Raw genomic sequence first — 21,343 nt, 5'->3', positions numbered from 1 at the left:
AGGAGCGTTCTGGCTGTACTTCTTCCATGACAGATTTATTCATTCTTCGGCCAGTCCATGGTATATTCAATATTCTTCACCAACATCATAATTCAAATGTATCAATTCTTCAGTCATCATTTTTTACTCTCCAGCTTTCTAAAGTGATTGAAAATACTATGGCTTGGGTCAGGTGCACCTTAGTCCTCAAGGTGACATCTTTACTTTTGAAGATTTTAAAGAGGTCTCCTGCAGCAGATTTAACCAATACGGTACATCGTTTGATTTCTTGACTGCTGCTTCCATGGATATTATTGTGGATCCAAGGAAAATGAAATCCTTGACAACCTCAATCTTTTCTCCCTTTATCATGATGTTGCTTACTGGTCCAGTTGTGAGGATTTTTGTTTTCTTTAGGTTAAGGTGTAATTCATACTGAAGGCTGTAGTCTTTGATCTTCATCCATAAGTGCTTTAAGTCCTCTTCCCTTTCAGCAAGCAAGATTGTGTCATCTGCTTACTGCGCTTATTAATGAGTCTTCCTCCAATCCTGATGCCGGCAACCTTCTTCATAGAGTCCAGCTTCTCAAATTATTTGCTCAGCATACAGACTGAAAAAGTATGATGAAAGGATACAATCCTGATGCACAACTTTTCCAATTTTAAACCATACGGTATCCCCTTGTTCTATTTGAACAACTGCCTCTTGATCTGCGGAGAGGTTTCACATCAGTGTTCTGAAATTCCTATTCTTCACAATGTTATCCATAATTTGTTACAACCTACACAGTTGAATGCCTTCGTGTAGTCAATAAAGCACTGGTATACATCTTTCTAGTATCCTTTACTTTCAGCTAAGATTCATCTGACATCAGCAATGATATCCCTCGTTTTACATCCTCTTTTGAATCTAGCTTGACTTTCTGGCAGTAAAGAGGTCTAATAATGTTGGTACGGGGGTCTAAAGCTCAGAGGTGAGGGTGTTGCCAGGGCCTGGATAATATCTGACCGAGAAGTATCTGAAGAACTGAATTCCAGAATAATCCAAATGACCAAATTGTGTCAAATGCTGCTGAGAGGAGTAGTAAAACGAGAACTGAGAATGACCATTGAAGGTCATTAGTGTAGGTCACTGGTGACCTTGACAAGAACAATGTCAAGGGAAACAAGAAGAGCTTATTTGGGGTATGTTCAGAAATTATGGGTTATCTCAACAAATAAACTGAGATGAGGGAAAACTGAGATGGAGAAGGAACCTATAGATTAGAAGGAAATTAAAAGACACAGTCAATTACAAAAGGTGGACCTTATTTGGATCCTGAGATACTTGAAATTTGTATACTGGCCTCATATTTGATATTAAAGATTTATTGTTAGTTTATTCTTAAATGAGATAATGATACCGGTTATGTTAAGGAAATGAGTGTATATTTTTTGAAAATGCATGCTGAAATACTGATGAAATTATGGCTAGGAGTAGTTATTCAGGGTAGTGATGAGTATACAGAAATTGATTACACTATTCTCTCTGCTATTGTGTATATTAGAAATTCTTCACAGTAAGTTAAAAAAAAAGCAATGAATCTTATTTTTGAGGAGGTAAAACTGCTGCAAACTTTTATCAGAATGAATATTAATCTTATTTTTCACAAAACATGCTGATTTTCATAAAAGCTACCAATTTGTTCTGCTCTGTTAAAATTCATCTCTACTTGTATTATTTGGTCCACAGCTCTTTCAAGACTCCCACAAATTTAGAAATTTGTGCCACTTCTTACAAAAATAACCTCTATAAGAAACCTTTAAGTCTGAGTCTTTTTTTTTTTTTAACTTGGTAATTTGTTGCCTGGAAATATTAAATAGACCCTTCTGAATTCCTAAATGAAAATAAGTCAATGGATGATGAAGAATGAAGATTCACAACATGTAACTCCCAAGCATGTTAACAAATACACCCTTATTTAAAAGAATTATAAATACCATATAGAGTCCAATATAATTTTTAGTCATTTTTTACGTTATATATATTAATACGTATTTATTTATATTTTATATATTTACACTATTTTGACGTGGGTTTAGAGTTTTGTTGATATAATTTTTAAAAAAATTTTACCTGTATTTTCTAGTTTTTATACAAACCATATGGATGCTTTGTTTAACTGTCTTAAGCACTTTAAAAAAATTAAAAGAAAAAAAGGAACGGAGCCATGAGCCTCTCTTTTTTATGACTGAAAATACACAGACCAGCAAGCTCACCTCCAACCCCTCCTAGCGGCTGTGCCTACTACGTGAGGCCGCGCAGGCGCAATAGCGACCTAGTGATCTGAGGCGGGACTAGAGTCTCGGGAAAAGACAGTCTTTTCCGCCAATCAGAGGACAGCGTCCAGGAGCTTCTTCCTGGGGAAGGAGAACGGAAATCGGATTTTGGTGGCAGTGGCTAAGGCGGCTACCGGTGTAAGCCCAGAGCTGAGGTTAGTGGATGGCGACGGTTTGGGGCTCCGGTCTGCGTGCGTTTCTTCTTCCGGACCCTACTCCTATTTCAGAGCTGGGCTGGGGTTGGGGGAGGCCTGGGGAGGCGCGCCGTCCGAGGGTGGCCCTCCTTTTTCTCCCCTTCCTTCGGAGAGCTCGGCCTCCCGACCCCCTGAGTGGACACCCGGCCGCAGGGTGCTGCCTGCGCAGCTGACTCGAGGCTTCGTCCGGGTGGGGAGACCGAGCCGCACTGAGGTTGAGAGCTTGGGTTCTAGGCCCCGCGCCGCCGGTTTTTTAAATTGTGTTGCCGTGGGCGAATTATTTCTTCCCTCTGGCCCTTTGTCAAATGGAAAGAACCATCTCTGTCCTTCCCACATCAGGGAGCTAATAGAGGTCAGGGGGGCGATAGATCTCAAGGTTAATCGTCAGACTCGCCTGGAGAGGTTTTAAAAACGACTTTTCAGAGGCACTCTATAGACAAGCTGAATCAAATTCCTGGGGTGGGGGGGCCTGGAATACTTTTTTTTTTTAAGTCCCCAGAACGGAACAAACACTAAGAAGGTGGATGTTGAGTATGAACACCGGCTATGATGCGTGGCGCTGGTTTTACTAAAATGAGTAAAACACCATCATCAAAAAGCTCCATCTAAGAGGAAATGGAGAAATGAACACAATTTCTGTAATATATCAAGTCTCAGTGGTACAGTTAGAAGCTTCATAGCTTTACTAATGAAGAGCTCTGCAACTAAAAGAATCTGGGATAAGAATAAGAATCCCCGCTCTGCCATTTACTAATGTTTGATCTGGGGCAAGTACTTTCCCACATTGAGCCCTGGGATCTTCATCATAGAATTATGAAAATTAAGTAAGGATATAAACAATGGTACCTGTCACTTAGTTGGCCTTTGGAAAATGGCGACTTAAATAGAGGAATGCTAATGGTGCTGGGGAATACATACAGGACAGGACTCCTAACCGAAAAAAGGTTTGTGTGGGGTGAAACCTGGGCTGTCCAAAATGTTATTTTGAAGTACCGTATGGATGGTGATTTCCCTAGTTTGATCATTATGCTGTGGTTATAAAAGAACATTCTGGTTTTTGGGATACACACTGAAGTACTTTATGGGTAAAGGATGAGTAGCCGCTAAAGCAAATGAGGAAAATGTTAAAATTTGGGAAATCAGGATGAAGAATATGAGTTCTGAATTTGTTAAAATAAAGTTTTAAAAAGTTGATTTAACTGTTTGCAACTAAGTGTGTTGTAAATAATTGAAACGATATTTATAAATGCCCCCCCAACCACACACATACTCACCCCTTTTTTCTAAATGGCTGTAGAGTATTAGACATTGTATTTTATCCAGTCCTCATATTGATGAAGGCATAGGTTATTTTCAAATTTTCCTACTCTTCAAACAGTGCTATGTTAAACATCCTTGTATATGTTTTTGTGTACTTGTACCAGTATTTTTATAGGATAAATTTCTAGAAATGGGATTGTTGGTTTAAAGAATATCAGCATGTAAAATTTGGATATTGCCATTTTAAATTCCAAATACCTACTAGGTTCCTTTCCCATCAGCTGTGCCTGAAAATTCCCCGTATTCTCTTGGGTGGTATTGGCTTACCACTTAGGGGAGTCATGCAGTGGTAGTGATGATGGCTGCTTCCGTGAGAGCTGCAGTGAGTGGGTGCCCTCCACCTGAGAAGGCATACTTGCTGGGCCAGAATAGCTAAGGGACTGCTTCTAAAGTTGGGTGACCACTCTGAAGAAACTGAGAGTGTGACCTCTGCTGGAGCCTGCTATGTAGGAAGTGTTCAGACATTTGCTGAATGATGGGATATTTGAGATCTTTATACTCCATTAAATGAAAAATAGCATTTTAAGTTTTGTTCTGAAAAATGTATGTCTGAACATTTTCCCACCTTTATTTGGCATTTTTCTCCTTCTCATCCTTTGTCTATTATTATTTTTTAGCACAGATTTTAAAAAACTCATTCAGTGGCTATTTTGATGATCAGGCATTTCCTAGGCACTGTTTGAGGTGCTGAGATAGAATTGTGAACAAGACAGGCGGAATTCCTGATACTATGGTGCTTTCCTTCTAGTGGGGATGGAGTCTGAAAATAAGTTTTAAAACATCAAAATAAAATGTTTAATATTTACTGTCATGTATTGCAAACATTTTTCTCCCAGTTACTATCTTTTAAAAATTTGCTTACGATATATTTTCCTATGTGGAATTTTTAGTTTTGTTTTCTACTAAGATTGCAAGCAATACTAAGATGGAGGCAGTGTCTAGAAAAATGGTATAGTGTAGTATTTAAGAGTTTAGGCTCTGGATCCTTACTCTGCTACTTGCTCAGTGACATTAGGCAAGTAGCTTAACTTTTCTGAGCCAGTTACCTCATTTCTAAAACTGAGGCAATAAGAGTACCTTTTGCACATTTCTCACAACTATGAGAAAAATATTTAGAACAGTGTCTGGCATATAGTGTACGCTAAAGTATTAGCTATCATTGTAATCATGTTGCCTGTATACTCATTTCATACAGAAAAATATTTGAGAAATGGGTACTCATTAAGGATGTTTGAGCCTACTCTCAAATTCCCGTTGATTGGAGCCCTCTTGAAATGGATGGAGCTGCTCAAATATTTATAAAGGTCCTACCTGCAAGGCTGTGGACATAATGAGAACTATGATTATCACAATCCTTCCCCTCCTGGAGTTTACAGTCTGATGGGAGAGAAAAACAGGATACTAGTACAGAGAATAAAAGAAGACCTACTGTTGATCTCGCTGTTTTCTGAAAAGGTGATAGTTTAAGCTAATGCCTGAAGCCAGCCCCAGGCTAGGATCGGCAGAAAAACATTCCAAGCAGAAAGAATAGCAAGTGGAAAGGCCAAAGGCAGAAGAGTGTGATACAATTAAATCTGAAAGAATGCTAGACTGAAGACAGTATTGCTAGTTTACTACAATAATAGACAAGATTATACTGGCTACTACAAAGAAGAACAGTAGTGAAAGCAAAAATATTCCTGGGAAAACTATTGTGTTCAGCCAGAAAGAATGGTGGCTTGGCCAAAACTGATAAATTTGAGATGCAGAAGTTAAACAGTCAATAGGACTTGGTGACAGGTGTGATGGGGAGTAGGTTGATAAAAATAGAGGATTAAGATAACCTTGAGGTTTCTGGCTTGAAACACTAGGTGTGGATAGTGGGGACGTTTTACTGAGAGGGAAAGTTTAAAAACTAGGGGACAGACAGGTTTGAAGTTGTACGTATGATGAGTGGAATCAGATAATTTTCTTTTTAATGTCCTATAAGGCATCCAGATGGTGCCCAGAGAGGCAGTCTGAACTGGATATAGAAATGAGGAAGTCAAGAACATACAGATCAGGGTCTCTCCACCTTGGCACTTCTGTCATGTTATGCTAGATAATGCTTTTTTGTGGGAGGCTGGCTTCTGTGTAACAGCATCTTCAGCTTCTTCCCGTTAGATGCCAGTAGCAGTCCCTTCCCTAGTTATAACAACCAAAAACGTCTTCAGACCTTACCAAATATCCCTTGGGGGGCAAAATTGTCTTCGGTTGAGGTCCACTGATATACCCAGTACCCAGTGCCGTCGCCACTGACATAGATGGTATTAAAAACAATGGAATTGATCTAGATCACCTAGGGTGGAATAGAACAAGGTTGTTATAGAACAGGGTCTAAAACTAGTGACCTCCAGATCACAAAGATTGTATATATACAATCTTTCACATGAAACTCTGGATTTCTGCCCTCTCCTGGAAAATCAGGAAACTGAAGAACAGTGAACCTTTATTCCCACATGAATGTTATTATCTGGAGGCTTTGAGATATGGCACACATACATTTTGTTCACCATAATCCCTGCCCCCAAGTGCTTCACTCTTTATTTCCTGTCTTTTCCCTTTGATATTTGAGTTTGTGCTTCTCTAATTTAGAGAGGAAGCAGGGCCCAGGGCACAGCATTAACATTTTGGTAGACCAGAATAGGCAGCAAAGGAGACTGAGAGGGAGTGGCCAGTGAGGGAGGAGGAAAACATGAGTGTAGAGTCACAGAAGCTGAGGGAAGAGGAAAAGTGTTGAGAAGGAAGAAGCAGCAGCAGTTATGCTGCTAAGAGATTAAGATGAACACAGAAAATTATCCATTGGATGTGGCCATGTGGTGATCGTTGATGAGCCATTTTAGTAGAGTGGCAGGGAATTAAAGCCAGATTGGAGAATGACAAAAATGAGTATGCAGAAGACTAGGAAAGCAGTGAATTAATGGGTTGGTACAGTAGTCATAATGAAGGAGCCCTGGTGGCGCAGTGGTTAAGAGCTCAGCTGCTAACTGAAAGGTTGGTGGTTTGAACCCACCAGCTGCTCTGCTGGAGAAAGATGTGGCATTTAGCTCCTATAAAGAAATTTTTTTTTCTTTCTTAAAGACTACAGCTTTGGAAACCCTGTGGGGCAGTTCTGCACTGTCCTGTAGGGTCACTGTGAGTCAAAGTTGACTCAACAGCAATGGAATAGTCGTAATACAGGTCCTTGGGTGCCACAAAAGGAGCCCTAGGGGTGCAGTGGTTAAAGTGCCCAGCTGCTAACAGAAAGGTCAGCGGTTTGAACCCACCAGTTGCTTCATGGGAGAAAGATGTGGCATTCTGCTTCCTTAAAGATTTACAGCCTTGGAAACCCTCTTGGGCAGTTCTGCTGTGCCCTGTACGGTCTCTATGAGTCAGAATCGACTCCATGGCAATGGGTTTTTTTTTGGTTGGCGCAAATGGTTTGCCTTTGACTACTACTAACCTAAAAGGTTGGCTGTTTAAACCCACCCAGAGGCACTGCAGAAGAAAGGCCTGGCAATCTGCTTCCTAAATATTTCAGCCAAAAAAACCCTATGGAGCACATGGGGTCACCATGAGTCAGAATCAACTCAATGGCAATGAGTTTTTTTATAGTCAGATTAAGAATGATGCCCCCTTGACTCTTTGCATCACTCACTGCACTGCCGTGGCTTGGTAGAAACTGAGAGCTGCTCTCAGTACCTCACAAGTTCCAAGTATAGAAGTGCCTCTGGAATACTGCTTGCCCCCTCTGATGTTGGAGGATGTTGTTATATCTTGAAACTGATAAAAACAGTCCAAAAGAGTACTGAGAGTCTTCTCATTTTATGATATTCATAGGCTTAAAATGGCATAAGTAGAGATTATGTGGCCATGGAAGATACATTTGGATTTGAAATTTCTATAGTAGTTGTAGAAACCCCGGTGGCTTAGTGGTTAAGCGCTACGGCTGCTAACCAAAGGGTCAGCAGTTCGAATCTACCAGGCACTCCTTGGAAACTCTACCGGATAGTTCTATGCCGGGGGCCAGCCTCGGCAATGAACAGGGTTACCAGAGGAGGGGTAGAGTTCGGCGAAAAAGAATGAGCGGTAGTGTGTCTTATATTTTCATTCTGCAGAAAAAGAAGGCTCTGCTCTTTATTTTTTACATGGTCTTTTATATCATAAGCTTACAAAAGCATAACATCGCATGATCAATAAAGGGGCAGTACAAGATATAATCATAAACATCATTTCCCAGAGACATAATTTTCCAAGTGACACATAGTACAGTTCCGCATACATACACAAGTACAATGAGTTTTTTGTTTAATTGAAGAGAATATTTTGTTGATATATTTTTACACAAAATAATAATTGACTTCATATTGCTTTACACTTATGCTTAATCTTGCAATACCTTCCACAGTTTTTATAACAATTAATCTTTTTGCAAAATCATTGTTACATAGGCTTTGTCCATCTTGTCCAGGGTGGTCAAGTTCTTGAAGCCCAGCCACTTTGGGTTACGTCATATTGTCCACGATTATGCCAAGGACAATTAGCCCAATCTCTATACCCAAAGACCAGTCAAGCGCAGCAGTGAGCGGGGTGGACGAGAAAGTTGACCTGTAATTGGCTGAGAGATTGGCTGAGAGAACTCACTGCCTTTTGTTTTTCCACTTTTATGGGGTCATGTGTGGGTGGTGGTTTAATCACAAAAAAGGGCCTTGGTAAATACCAGGATTTCACCATCCTATTCTTGTTTTCCATAGTCGAGCTATTTGTTTTTCCCCTAAGACAACTTCATGTTGATTCCCAAGTAACACACGGGCTGTCCCTACCCGAGATTTCACCAGGGGATTATGAGTAGGACGCCCCCCGTCCAAAGGTCCCTAAATCTATAATGGAATTTTATGCTTATACATTCTGCTATACACAGGCTGAAAATGAAACAGACACATAACACAGATGACAGAGATATTCCTGACTTTTCAGGAATTCTTCGATGTTTATGCTGGGGGCAGTGGGTGCAGAGAGGCCGCCCTTGCAGCCTGGCTCTTCCTGACTTTTCAGGGATTCTTTGATGTTTATGCTGGGGGCAGTGGGTGCAGAGGGGCCGCCCTTGCAGCCTGGCTCCCAGCATCTCCCCCTTTTTTATTTTTTAATTTCGCTAGATGAAGATCTGAAGCCACCTTTTGGATAGCTTGATTTAAGATTCAGAAGATGACTGGAAGAAAGAACAACAAAATCAAGAATAAACATAAAGAAATACCCGTGTTTAACAGAATGTTTTTAAGACTATGTTTTTGAATAAAGGAATTTAAGGAATCAATAAATTGTTTGGCTGTTTGAGAAGAGGAAAAATCTTTTTCTGCTTTTGTAATATCTTGTATTTCCATATGTAATTTGTCAATATTAAAACTCAAATCGGAATGATTCCATATGCCCTGGATATGATTTTTGATTTTTTCCCAATTATGTATGGTAGTATTTATAGGCATTGGAGTAACACAAATCCATTTGAAACTTACATGGCATCTCAAAGTAAGTCGCACTTTGAGATTAGTGATTTCTTGTCCTATATATAGAATTGCTTCTTCAAGGGCATTAACTTCTTGTTGTAATTTTCTATCAATGGCTTCTTGTGTGGCTAAGGCTAAAGTAATATTTTTACTTAAATTATCTACATAATTTGCAGTATGAATCTGTTGTGTTAACGCCATAGCAGAAAGTGAAAGAGAAGTTGGTAAAGCTATGAGAGCGGAAATCCCCAGTATTAAAGCTGCTACAAACCGTTTGGCTCGAGATAAAATAGCAGAAGCTTGTTTTAAGGCTTCTAGGCCTGAATCATCATACCAATCTTCTTGTAAATGTACAGGAATCATAATATATTTTGGCTGTTGTAAAATCATCATACTTTCGACAGGAATTGCAGGATTTATACAACTGGTCAGTATACAATTTTCACAAGAACTAACATAATGTGTTTTCTTGTTTTCTATAACAATACTAGAGTGATTGTTGCGGCTAATTAATAACACATATGGAGCAGGTACACAAGCTTGAATATCAAAACTCTCATTATTAAAAGGACGGGACAAAGTGACATTGCCGGCAGCAGTTGCCAGTCTCCACAAAGATGGATGTATGTTACCCGTGAAGGTAGAAAGAATAGGGGGAACCCATCCATTTATATGCCAACGATTAACTTTTTGTGGGAGAGGGACTAAGGTATCTTGCCAATTAAAACGATATCGAGCTGATTGTAAAAATAGACGATAATCATCTTCAGGATTTAAAATACTACAATCAATAAGACGTGCAGACATTTCAGGCAAAGCATATACAACTTGTGAATTATACATACAATTTCTCCAAATAGGAAATCCTTTTGAAGGGTCAATCATAGCCCAATCTTGATTGCTCTTAGAATCCTCAGGAGGCGACTTATCACAGGTAGGAAAAAGAGGAGTGTGTACTTTTGGGATACCTTTAAGAAAGTCAATTTTTTCTGGAAGGATGAGGCGTAGAGCCCATAATAATCTGTAAGGCTATTGGTTTTGATTTCCATTAGGTGAGTCAGTAATCATTGATTTGAAGCCAAAAGGAATACAGCCAGGGATAGTTTTTTGCAAATTTCTTAATTGAATACAAATAGGAGGATTATCTGACATACCAGAATAGGAATAATTAGAATTAAAGCCCTGAGGGTTCCAAAATATGGTTTCGCCCCCCAGTAATGCAGAATTATTAGTAAATACAGAGGGGGAAGGATCTTCCCAGGTGACGGGATGAAATATAGGAGGTTTTGGGACATAAGCCCAATGTATATCAGCCGTAACAACACATACCTGACAGGAAATGATAGCGAGCATTGCCACAAAAAGAGTATCCGCATTTACGGGAATATGTTGATCCACAGTTAAGGTGTGAGCCAGATGAGTAAGTTTTTTGAGTTGGCCCCAAGTTGGGGGCTCAGCCGCAATGGTTCGATGGGTTCTTGAATAGGGAGTATGTCTCCGGCTTCTCCACCGCACTTTGTCTCGAGATGAAGAGTTGTTGAGGTTTGTAGAGGGTTGTATAAAGTCGGTGAGAGGGGGTGGAGTAGAAGATGAAAAGGAGGAACTAGAGACAGGCGAAGGTGGGGGTGTAGATGGAGCATTTTCAAGAGACAGATTTCTCAGAAGAGTCGTGAGAGGTGTTAGGTTTGTAAGCAGAGAGGGAGAAAGTATTGGAGGATTTTTGGTGGTTTTTGGGTCTTGCATGTCTGATGAGTCTGTCGGGTATCCACAAAGGGGAAGTTTCGTCCTGTGGGAAAACACAAGCATAGCCTCTTCCACAAGAAATTAATGGATCAGGTCCTTTCCATTTTCCTGTTAACAGATCTTTCCAATATACTGAAGGTACAACAGTATCTTGTTTTGTATACCAATGGCGTTCCATTGGGGATAAACCTTGTTCATTTATATTTAAAAAATTAATAACAAATAATGCATGATTTAAGATATGATAAGGAGTACTATGTTTAAATTCTCCATTTTGTAATTTAGTAATTTGTGTTTTCAAAGTCTGATGAGCTCTTTCCACTATTGCTTGACCTTGAGGATTGTAGGGAATTCCTGTGGTATGATTAATTTTAAACGTTTTACAAAATTCTTGAAATGCTTTAGAAGAATAAGCAGGGGCATTATCAGTTTTAATTTCTACGGGTTTTCCCAGTATGGCAAAGCAATAAAACATATGTTGAATTATATCCTTAAATGCTTCTCCAGTTCGAGCAGAAGCCATTATGACATGGGAATAAGTATCAATGGTTACATGGACATAAGAAAGTCGCCCAAAGGATGATATATGGGTTACGTCCATTTGCCAAAGACAATTGGGTTTTAATCCCCTAGGATTTACTCCCATGGGCAAAGATGGCAATGTAGTAGGGCATGAGGAACATTGTCTGACAATATTTCGTGCTTCTTCTCTTGAAATTTGAAATTGTTTTCTAAGTGCTGAAGCATTTTGATGGTGCAGTTTATGTGATTCAGCAGCTTGTTCAATTGTGGTTATAGAAATAAGTTTTGTTAACTGATCAGCTCTATTATTACCTTCATGAATAGGTCCAGGTAGACCTGAATGAGCCCTAACATGTCCTACAAAGAAAGGTTGTGTTCTAATATGAATAAGTGTTTGAAGTTTTATTAGGAATTGTGATACAGTCGACTGAATTGGAATAGGAGCAGTTTCAATATGAGGAAATAGTCTATAGATATATTGAGAATCAGTATATAGATTGAATGGAGTATTTTTTAAATATGAAAAGGTCTTAATTACTGCTATTAATTCTGTTTTCTGGGCGGATTTTTCTTCAGTTTGAACTGTAAATTCTGTTCCATTAACAATGTAAACAGCTCTGCCATTGGCTGAGCCGTCAGTAAATACAAGAGCTGCTTGGGAAAGTGGTTGTGGTTTACACCTTTCAGGGAAACAGAATTCGTGGCTTTTGACAAACGTGAGGACAGGATGTGGTGGTAAGTGATATGTAATTTGACCTTTAAAATCAGTCAAAGCAATAGCCCATTCTTCATTATTTTGAAGAAGATAATTTGTCTGTTCAGCATTATAAGGAACTATAATATTGAATGGGTCTAGCCCAAACAGTTCCCTACTTCTTTGTCGCCCTTTTTGAAATATCAAAGCCACCAAGGAGGGATATGAAGGAACATTTTTCCTATGAGTGTGTGGAAGATGTATCCACTCTAAGGGTCCCTCTTGCCATAAGCAACCAGTAGGAGAATTTAGAGTAGCTAATATAATCAGGTCCCAAGGTAATGTATAATTAAGTCTTTGTAAAAAACTATTATTTAAAGCTTCTTCAACCAATTTTAAAGCTAACCGGGCTTCTTCTGTTAGAACCCGAGGTGAGCGAGGATTAGGATCTCCTTTTAATATATTAAATAATGGTGATAGTTCATTAGTGGACAACTTTAGATAGGGTCGAACCCAATTAATATCTCCCAACAGTTGTTGAAAATCATTTAAAGTAGTTAAATGAGTGGTTTTTAGATGAATTTTTTGAGGAGTAATATACTGATTATGTATGGTCCTTCCTAAGTAGTTAATGGGAGGATCGATTTGTATCTTTTCTGGGGCTATTTTTAGCCCATATTCTTCCAAAGCAACAACCAAATCTTGCAACACCTGTTGTAAGTAAACCCTATCTTTATGAGACAATAATAAGTCATCCATATAATGAACAAGATAAACACCAGCATGCGCATTTCTAACTTGACTTATAGCTTGATCCACATATTTTTGACAAAGAGTAGGGCTATTTTTCATTCCTTGTGGTAGAACCTTCCATTGGAACCTCCGATATGGCCTAATTAGATTAATTGAGGGCAGGCTAAAAGCAAATCTTTGTCTATCAGGCTCACTAAGAGGAATGGTAAAAAAGCAATCTTGTAAGTCAATGACTATTATTGGGTCTCCCTTAGGAATAGCAACAGGGGATGGAAGACCAGGTTGTAGGGCTCCCATATCCTGCATAGTAAGGTTAATGGCTCTTAAGTCTTGTAGAAGTCTCCATGCACCAGACTTCTTTTTTATAACAAATATAGGAGTATTCCATGGGCTGTTAGAGGGCTCTATATGTCCTAATTCTAATTGTTTTTGGACTAATTCTGTGGCTGCCTGTAGTTTTTCTGTAGTTAGGGGCCACTGCTCTACCCACACAGGTCGTTCAGATTTCCACTGTATGGGGTCAGCAGCCTTTAACAGCGTGGCCCCCACTATAAATTTGAATATCCTAGCCCTTGCCGGGGAGATCTATTCTGAGGAGAGGCCTGTATCTTAATACCTTGTTGATTTTTTCCCAGACCTCGAGTAGGGTCAAAGTGCATTTGGGTCATTTGCGCCGTTACTTGAGGGCTAGGACTGTAGAGAAATGCGCCCATTTGAGAGAGAACATCCCGTCCCCACAAGGTAAAAGGTATAGCAGGAATAACGTAAGGCTGAAAAGTACCGTTAAATTGAGGTTCAGATTCGTCCTGCCAATGTAAGATTTGAGAACTTTTCTCGGCCTGTGGTGCCTGTCCCAGCCCCACCAGCGTGGTAGGGGTCCGGGATAATGGCCAAGAGACAGGCCAATCTTTTCCAGCAACGCAGGATACATCAGCCCCTGTGTCCATAAGGCCATTTATTGGTTTTCCTTCTACTAAAAGTACTTTCATAGGTCTATTCTGAGTGATTTCCTGTAACCAAAAAACCACATCACTGGAGCCAAAGCCTCTATCTCCTCTCTCGACTTGTGAGGCCACAGTCCCCATGGTATGATAGGGAAGTAACAATAATTGTGCAATTCTCTGTCCCTTTTGAATAAAATGTGTTCGAGTTGGGGGTGACATGATAACTTTGATTTCTCCCATAAAATCCGAGTCAATTACTCCTGGAATAACAGTAAGACCTTGGATCGATAGGGAACTCCGTCCTAATATCAATCCGACCACGCCTTTTGGTAATGGTCCAGCAATACCTGTTGGAATTGTAGTAACAGAGACATCAGGAGTTAATATTGTTGAGGTGGTGGAACGGAGGTCCAATCCCGCACTTCCTGGGGTGGCTCGGATGAGACTTGAGACGGGACAAAGGGAATGAATGGGTTGTGAGACTGAGTTTGTACCCCCATTATTTTCGGGGCCGAGGGCAGGCCCCTCAAGGCGTTTCCCGACCCAGTTGGTTCAAGAGCAGTAACATTAGGAGTGTTAGTATTTGGACCTAAAATTTGACCATTTTTATGATATTTAGACCTACAATCCTTCTTCCAGTGAAAACCCTTTTGACAGCGGGGGCAAAGAGTTTTTGGATTTGACATATTTACTATAGCCGATGAATCAGCAGAATTTATTTTTCCGATATTTTTCGATGGGCACTGTCTACTAATATGTCCTGGTTGATTACAAATGTAACAGTTCCCATTTTTTCCATTACATCCAGTATTATTATTATTACTTTTCCTCTTATTATCAAAATTTGCCATAGCTTGCAAGCATACCAGGGGGGATTCACCTTTGAGAGCGGCCGCCAGGGTGATACCTTGCACAAATGCAGGGGAAAAGTCAGCACATTGTCTAATATATGCGTTAATATCACCCGTCTTCCTTATAGGTCTTAATAAGGTTTGACAAGTAGCATTAGCATTTTCATATGCCAGCTGTTTTGTAACCAAATCACAAGCTTCACTATTAGTAATAATGCGTTCAACCGCCGTTTGCAGTCGAGCTACAAAATCCTCATAAGGTTCCTGTGGTTTTTGTTTGATATCGGCCAATGCTGACGTTTTTTCAGTTCCCGGAGGTAAGGAACGCCAAGCCCCTGTAGCACAGCGGGCCGCTATTTGAGATAGCTTTTTTGATAAATTTAACTGAGTTTGATTTTGATCCCAGTCTGCTGTCCCTAGGATAGCCTCAAGAGTTATTTTATCCCTCCTGGTACTAGCTGCAACTTCTTTTTTTGCTCGTTCTTCATATTCCATTCTCCATAACAAGAAACTACCCCCTGGTAAGCAGGATTTTGCCAGCTGATACCAATCATAAGGAGTCATCCAGCTGGTTGACAGAATATCTATTAACGACAATGTGTATGGAGACAGGGGTCCATATTCTTTGCAGGCATTTTTAACCTCCTTGAGGAATTTATAAGAAAGAGGAGTCCATTCTGTATCCTCATCAAATTCCCCACTATAATGTACTGGAAAGCACAAAGGGAGGGTAACGTCCCCCTCAGACAAGCCTTGTTTTAAGGCTGCTTTGATTTTTGATTTTCCTGTCAGAGAAGGAGGTGGGGGAGGTAAAGGTACTCTATTTCGAGGAGTAAAGGTCAATGATTTAACCTCATACTTTGGAGGCTGTGACTCAATTTGCAACTTTTGTAAAGGAAGAACAATATCCTCATCCTGATGATATCTAGCAGCCTCCTCCTCTAGATCGACTTGCTCCTCCGGGCTCAGGGTGTCATTCGTGATTGGATTAGATAGACCAACAAAGGGAGGGGCTGAAGGGGTAGACGCTACAGAAGGATGTTTCTGAAGCAGAGGTGTTTCTTCCTCCTCTAAAGTGGGGTCAGAGTCAGGATTGTCTAGTACTTGGAATGCTTTAACAGAATCGGGAGTTGGGTCAAGAGTATCTCTGATAAGCATCCATAATGCAAAAGCATCAACAGGCACCCCCTCAGGACCACATCTAGTATAATATTTTTGTAGCTGTTCTCCCACAGCTTTCCATATGTCCAAATTAACCGAGCCTCCCTCTGGGAACCAGGGGCATTGTTCCTGAACAAAATGTAAAAACCGAGCTACTTGGCTTCTAGTCACCGCGGTTCCCCTTTTTTTGAGCATACACGTGATGATATCAATAAACAGTTTTCTTTCTGCAGAGGATGTTTGTCCCATAGTGTTTTTCTAGTATTCTCCTGCTTATACAGGGGTCTAACAACTTCTCATATGTTTTGCCTATCTTTCCTTTCCTATCCCCGTCCTCTCTAACGACGGGGTGGCTAAAGGGAGCTTTTCTCCTTTCTTATTTAGCTCTAGGCAACAGCCCTATCTACCCCGAGACGACGTTGCTTACCTTCAGGTCCCTGTTCGGGCGCCAGTTGCCGGGGGCCAGCCTCGGCAATGAACAGGGTTACCAGAGGAGGGGTAGAGTTCGGCGAAAAAGAATGAGCGGTAGTGTGTCTTATATTTTCATTCTGCAGAAAAAGAAGGCTCTGCTCTTTATTTTTTACATGGTCTTTTATATCATAAGCTTACAAAAGCATAACATCGCATGATCAATAAAGGGGCAGTACAAGATATAATCATAAACATCATTTCCCAGAGACATAATTTTCCAAGTGACACATAGTACAGTTCCGCATACATACACAAGTACAATGAGTTTTTTGTTTAATTGAAGAGAATATTTTGTTGATATATTTTTACACAAAATAATAATTGACTTCATATTGCTTTACACTTATGCTTAATCTTGCAATACCTTCCACAGTTTTTATAACAATTAATCTTTTTGCAAAATCATTGTTACATAGGCTTTGTCCATCTTGTCCAGGGTGGTCAAGTTCTTGAAGCCCAGCCACTTTGGGTTACGTCATATTGTCCACGATTATGCCAAGGACAATTAGCCCAATCTCTATACCCAAAGACCAGTCAAGCGCAGCAGTGAGCGGGGTGGACGAGAAAGTTGACCTGTAATTGGCTGAGAGATTGGCTGAGAGAACTCACTGCCTTTTGTTTTTCCACTTTTATGGGGTCATGTGTGGGTGGTGGTTTAATCACAAAAAAGGGCCTTGGTAAATACCAGGATTTCACCATCCTATTCTTGTTTTCCATAGTCGAGCTATTTGTTTTTCCCCTAAGACAACTTCATGTTGATTCCCAAGTAACACACGGGCTGTCCCTACCCGAGATTTCACCAGGGGATTATGAGTAGGACGCCCCCCGTCCAAAGGTCCCTAAATCTATAATGGAATTTTATGCTTATACATTCTGCTATACACAGGCTGAAAATGAAACAGACACATAACACAGATGACAGAGATATTCCTGACTTTTCAGGAATTCTTCGATGTTTATGCTGGGGGCAGTGGGTGCAGAGAGGCCGCCCTTGCAGCCTGGCTCTTCCTGACTTTTCAGGGATTCTTTGATGTTTATGCTGGGGGCAGTGGGTGCAGAGGGGCCGCCCTTGCAGCCTGGCTCCCAGCAGTTCTACTCTGTCCTATAGGGTCGCTATGAGTTGGAATCGACTTGACGACACTGGGTTTGGTTTTGGTTTTTATAGTAGATGTAGAAAGGCTACTGAGTCCATAAAAAAATTGTAGGATACATTGTGGGGGAAAAGGGTATAGAATTAAATTATCACTCATCCAGGAAACTCAGATGATACTAGGTGTCTGGATGTGAGCAATGTTAATTTTGTCAAAAGTGTTTATTAGAGTTATACTTAAGTGTTTGTTTTTGAAAATCAACCAGTAATATAAAATAAAAGTGATTGAGCCGTAAGATGGGGAGACAGCATGTGTAGTTTGGCTATGAAGAGGAGTAGAGAAATGGGGCTTATAACTGGTGAGGGATGTGGAATCAAGATTTTTTTTTGAATAGATGGGAGGATCTTAAGGTGTATTTTCCGTGCTAATAAAAGTATTTAGTAGAGAAGAAAAAATACTTAGATGATTGAGGATATAATGCCTAACCAGAAAAGGATGGGAGCCTTTTCCCGTTATAAATATGTTTAGAAACTATAGGCTTCTACTTGCCTTGGGCTGCACCCTGCCAGAGGAAAATACTCTGTCTGTAGTCACTAGATGTGACAGTGTTTGTTTCGTAATTCTACTCTAAATCTTTGGTTGATTTCCATAGGTTCCTGATCTTCCACAATGGGTGAACCACAGCAAGTCAGTGCACTTCCACCACCTCCAATGCAGTACATTAAGGAATATACAGATGAAAATATTCAGGAAGGTCTCGCTCCCAAGCCTCCACCTCCAATAAAAGATAGTTACATGATGTTTGGCAACCAGTTCCAGTGTGATGATCTTATCATTCGCCCTTTGGAAAGTCAGGGCATTGAACGGCTTCATCCTATGCAGTTTGACCATAAGAAAGAACTGAGAAAACTCAACATGTCTATCCTTATTAATTTCTTAGACCTCTTAGATATCCTGATTAGGAGCCCCGGCAGTATAAAACGAGAAGAGAAGCTGGAGGATCTTAAGCTACTTTTTGTCCACGTGCATCATCTTATAAATGAATACCGACCTCACCAAGCGAGGGAGACTTTGAGGGTCATGATGGAGGTACAGAAACGTCAACGTCTTGAAACAGCCGAGAGGTTTCAGAAGCACCTGGAACGAGTCATTGAGATGATTCAAAATTGCTTGGCATCTTTGCCTGATGATTTGCCGCGTTCAGAAACAGGAATGAGAGTAAAAACTGAACCAATGGATGCTGATGATAGCAATAATTTTACTGGACAGAATGAACAACAAAGAGAAAATTCTGGTCATAGGAGAGACCAGATTATAGAGAAGGACGCTGCCTTGTGTGTCCTAATTGATGAAATGAATGAAAGACCGTGAAGGATATTTCTTTTTTTTTTTTCTTGCCTTTCTTCTGTCCTTTCAGTGAATAGCATTATATATTGCTTTTCTTTTGTCATTTTGGTAAATAGCGTTATATATTAGTTTATTTTCTTGTGGACAGTCTTAAAAGAGGTATAACTAAAAGTCATATAAATGACTTTTATCTTGACTCAAACTTTGTCAATTATGAAACATTACAGGCAGTAATTTAAGTTTATAGCAAGCATAGACAAATGGGTACCCTTACATTAAGAGTCATCACCTTAAAAAGCAAAATGTTTGCTGCTATTGTGTGGGACATTCCTCTTTTTGGAGCTGCAGTAAAACTTTGAAGATGTCCTCAGTAATAGCAAGCTTTTGTTCTTGAAAAGTAGAGTTGTAATTTGCTTTAAGTATGATAAAGAATTTCAAGTTGTGTAAATGTGAAATTATGAAATCTTTAGACTTATTTCACTTAAAAATTTGCTTAACATCTCTAAAAGGTAGTGTAACACGTTAAAAGAGAGGAATCCAGTAGAGTTCATACAACAGCAACTTTATTTTTCCTCATGACTGCTACAAACCCACTGTCCCAGCCTCTTCTTCCCATTCTGGGTGGAATATTGGGTGGGTTTCATAACTTTTTTTTACCCCAGTCACCAGTCTTTTGGTTAGTTTTAGTTGGAAACACATTTTAGTAAATTAAAATGTTGATGTAATTAGCTACACATTTCCTTTAAAGCTAAGTTCAGACTTGCTTAAGGCTGCAGCCTATAATGGAGAAGGGGCTTGGTGGCAGAGACTGCTAGCTATCCATCAAAGGTTCTTGCTACCGTGAGATAACGTTGCTGAGGTATGGTTGCACAGCCAGGGAACACATTTCCTCGGCTCTCATCCATCTGTGTCAGGCCATGTGAGTAAGTCCTAGATAATGGAATATGGTTGTAGGAATCCAGGCCTGCCCCATTAAAATTTCTTTAATGATCTTCCATTCTCTACTCCCATCCACAAAGTGATCCACACCCAGGATTACTTTGGAAGCCCTTGAAGATGGCCAAGGTATAGTCAATTTAGGTCTTTGCATGACTATACTAGGCCCTCCTTTCATCAGTCTCCACCCCTCTTTCCCCAGCTGTTTAGACTTTATGTGAGCAAGAAATAAACTTGTTTTGAGCACTGAAATTTTATTTCTGTACTTCCTTCTCTCCTAACCCTCTTCTGCCAAACAAGGTCTTGGTAGAAAGTCTGCCTTGTATTCGAGGATCTCTGCCTGCGGTTCTCTTAATGTAGGCCAGTGGTTCTCTAAGTCTTGAACCAGCAGCATTAGTATCACTTGGGGACTTGTTAGAAATGCTTATTATCAGGCCCTTCTCCGGACCTACTGAATCAGAAACTGGGGATGGGACCCAGCAAGTTGTGTTTTAAAAGGCCCTCCAGGTAATTCTGATGCATACTCAAGATTAAGAACCACTGATGTAGGTAGTGCCTTTTCCCAGATGTTTGCTTTTGATTCCTGACTCAGCCCCTGGTTCCCAGCACATCACCTGTCAGAGATTTGCTCTATTAAGGTCTCATTAGTCCTAGCGCTAGCAAAGTCCAGTTTAAAATAGCTGCAGACCAACTCTGTGTATCAAACATTCATGCATCATTTGCCTTCACAAATTTTGGGAGTGCGAGCTGCTCCCAAGCACACACCTATTTATCACAAGGGCAGCTATTTGGCCAGTCTGCCATCTTTACCCTCCCCCTACCCTGCCACCATTTGTGGTATAGACCTTTGGGACTCCAGAGACTAGGGGACAGTCCAGCTCTCTTGAGCTTAAATCCCTCGTGGGGGAGCTAGACAGAAATTGCACAGCACTTGAGCAACTCTCAAAGAAAACTTTGACCTCAACCCTTTTATAACCTTGAGAATGGTGGTGTGCTAAAAGGGCCAAAACCAGTTTTTGATTGCTTTTCAAAACTTTAAATGCAAATGGCTACATTTAAAAAACTATGGAAATCACATTATAGCGTTTTTACAAGAGTCAAAACATCCATTTGCATATTAATTGGTGTGGAAGGAGGTTGGGGATGGAGGACTGCAAGATTAAAATCCTATGTAGAATCTTAGATTTAGACCTCTGGAGAATCTGATCTTGCAGGCCTGAGGGTGGGACCTGACATCGCCTTTTAAAGGGTTCTGACGTGAATCCCGTGATTTCTGTGATTACAGTTTAATGAACAAGCAGTAGTGGTCTGATATTTGTCGCAAGTTTAAAAGCTTATCTCTATAAAATCTTTCAGTCTACGGAGGATTGAAATACATATCTGCACTCCTGGTTATAATGAATACTCCTGAAAGATTGGTTCCTCAAAGTAAAATATCTGGAAGAATCATCGGAGTGGCTCCTGATATTACCAATCATGAAGGATAAATTGAACAGCCAAATCATGGGGTGGACAGGG

The 21,343-nt window shown here is 40.2% G+C and overlaps 1 protein-coding gene and 1 long non-coding RNA gene across 2 annotated transcripts; one reads left to right on the top strand and one right to left on the bottom strand.

Annotated features, from left to right (window-relative positions):
- The first annotated feature begins 2,326 nt into the window (after positions 1-2,326).
- Positions 2,327-20,077, top strand: MED7 (mediator complex subunit 7). Its single transcript, XM_010592168.3, has 2 exons — positions 2,327-2,452; positions 18,195-20,077. Exon 2 carries the CDS (start codon positions 18,212-18,214, stop codon positions 18,911-18,913), a length of 702 nt encoding a protein of 233 aa, XP_010590470.1. The 5' UTR covers positions 2,327-2,452; positions 18,195-18,211; the 3' UTR covers positions 18,914-20,077.
- On the bottom strand, positions 7,910-10,673 carry LOC135229031 (uncharacterized). The gene is made up of 2 exons (XR_010319847.1): positions 9,322-10,673; positions 7,910-9,017 (listed from the first exon to the last, which is right to left on the bottom strand). It is a non-coding gene; the product is annotated as an uncharacterized LOC135229031 (long non-coding RNA).
- Positions 20,078-21,343: the final 1,266 nt, after the last annotated feature.

This window comes from Loxodonta africana, chromosome 2, assembly GCF_030014295.1.
Source record: "Loxodonta africana isolate mLoxAfr1 chromosome 2, mLoxAfr1.hap2, whole genome shotgun sequence".
Taxonomy (NCBI): Eukaryota; Metazoa; Chordata; class Mammalia; order Proboscidea; family Elephantidae; genus Loxodonta; species Loxodonta africana.
This window is presented reverse-complemented; position numbering and strand designations above follow the sequence as displayed.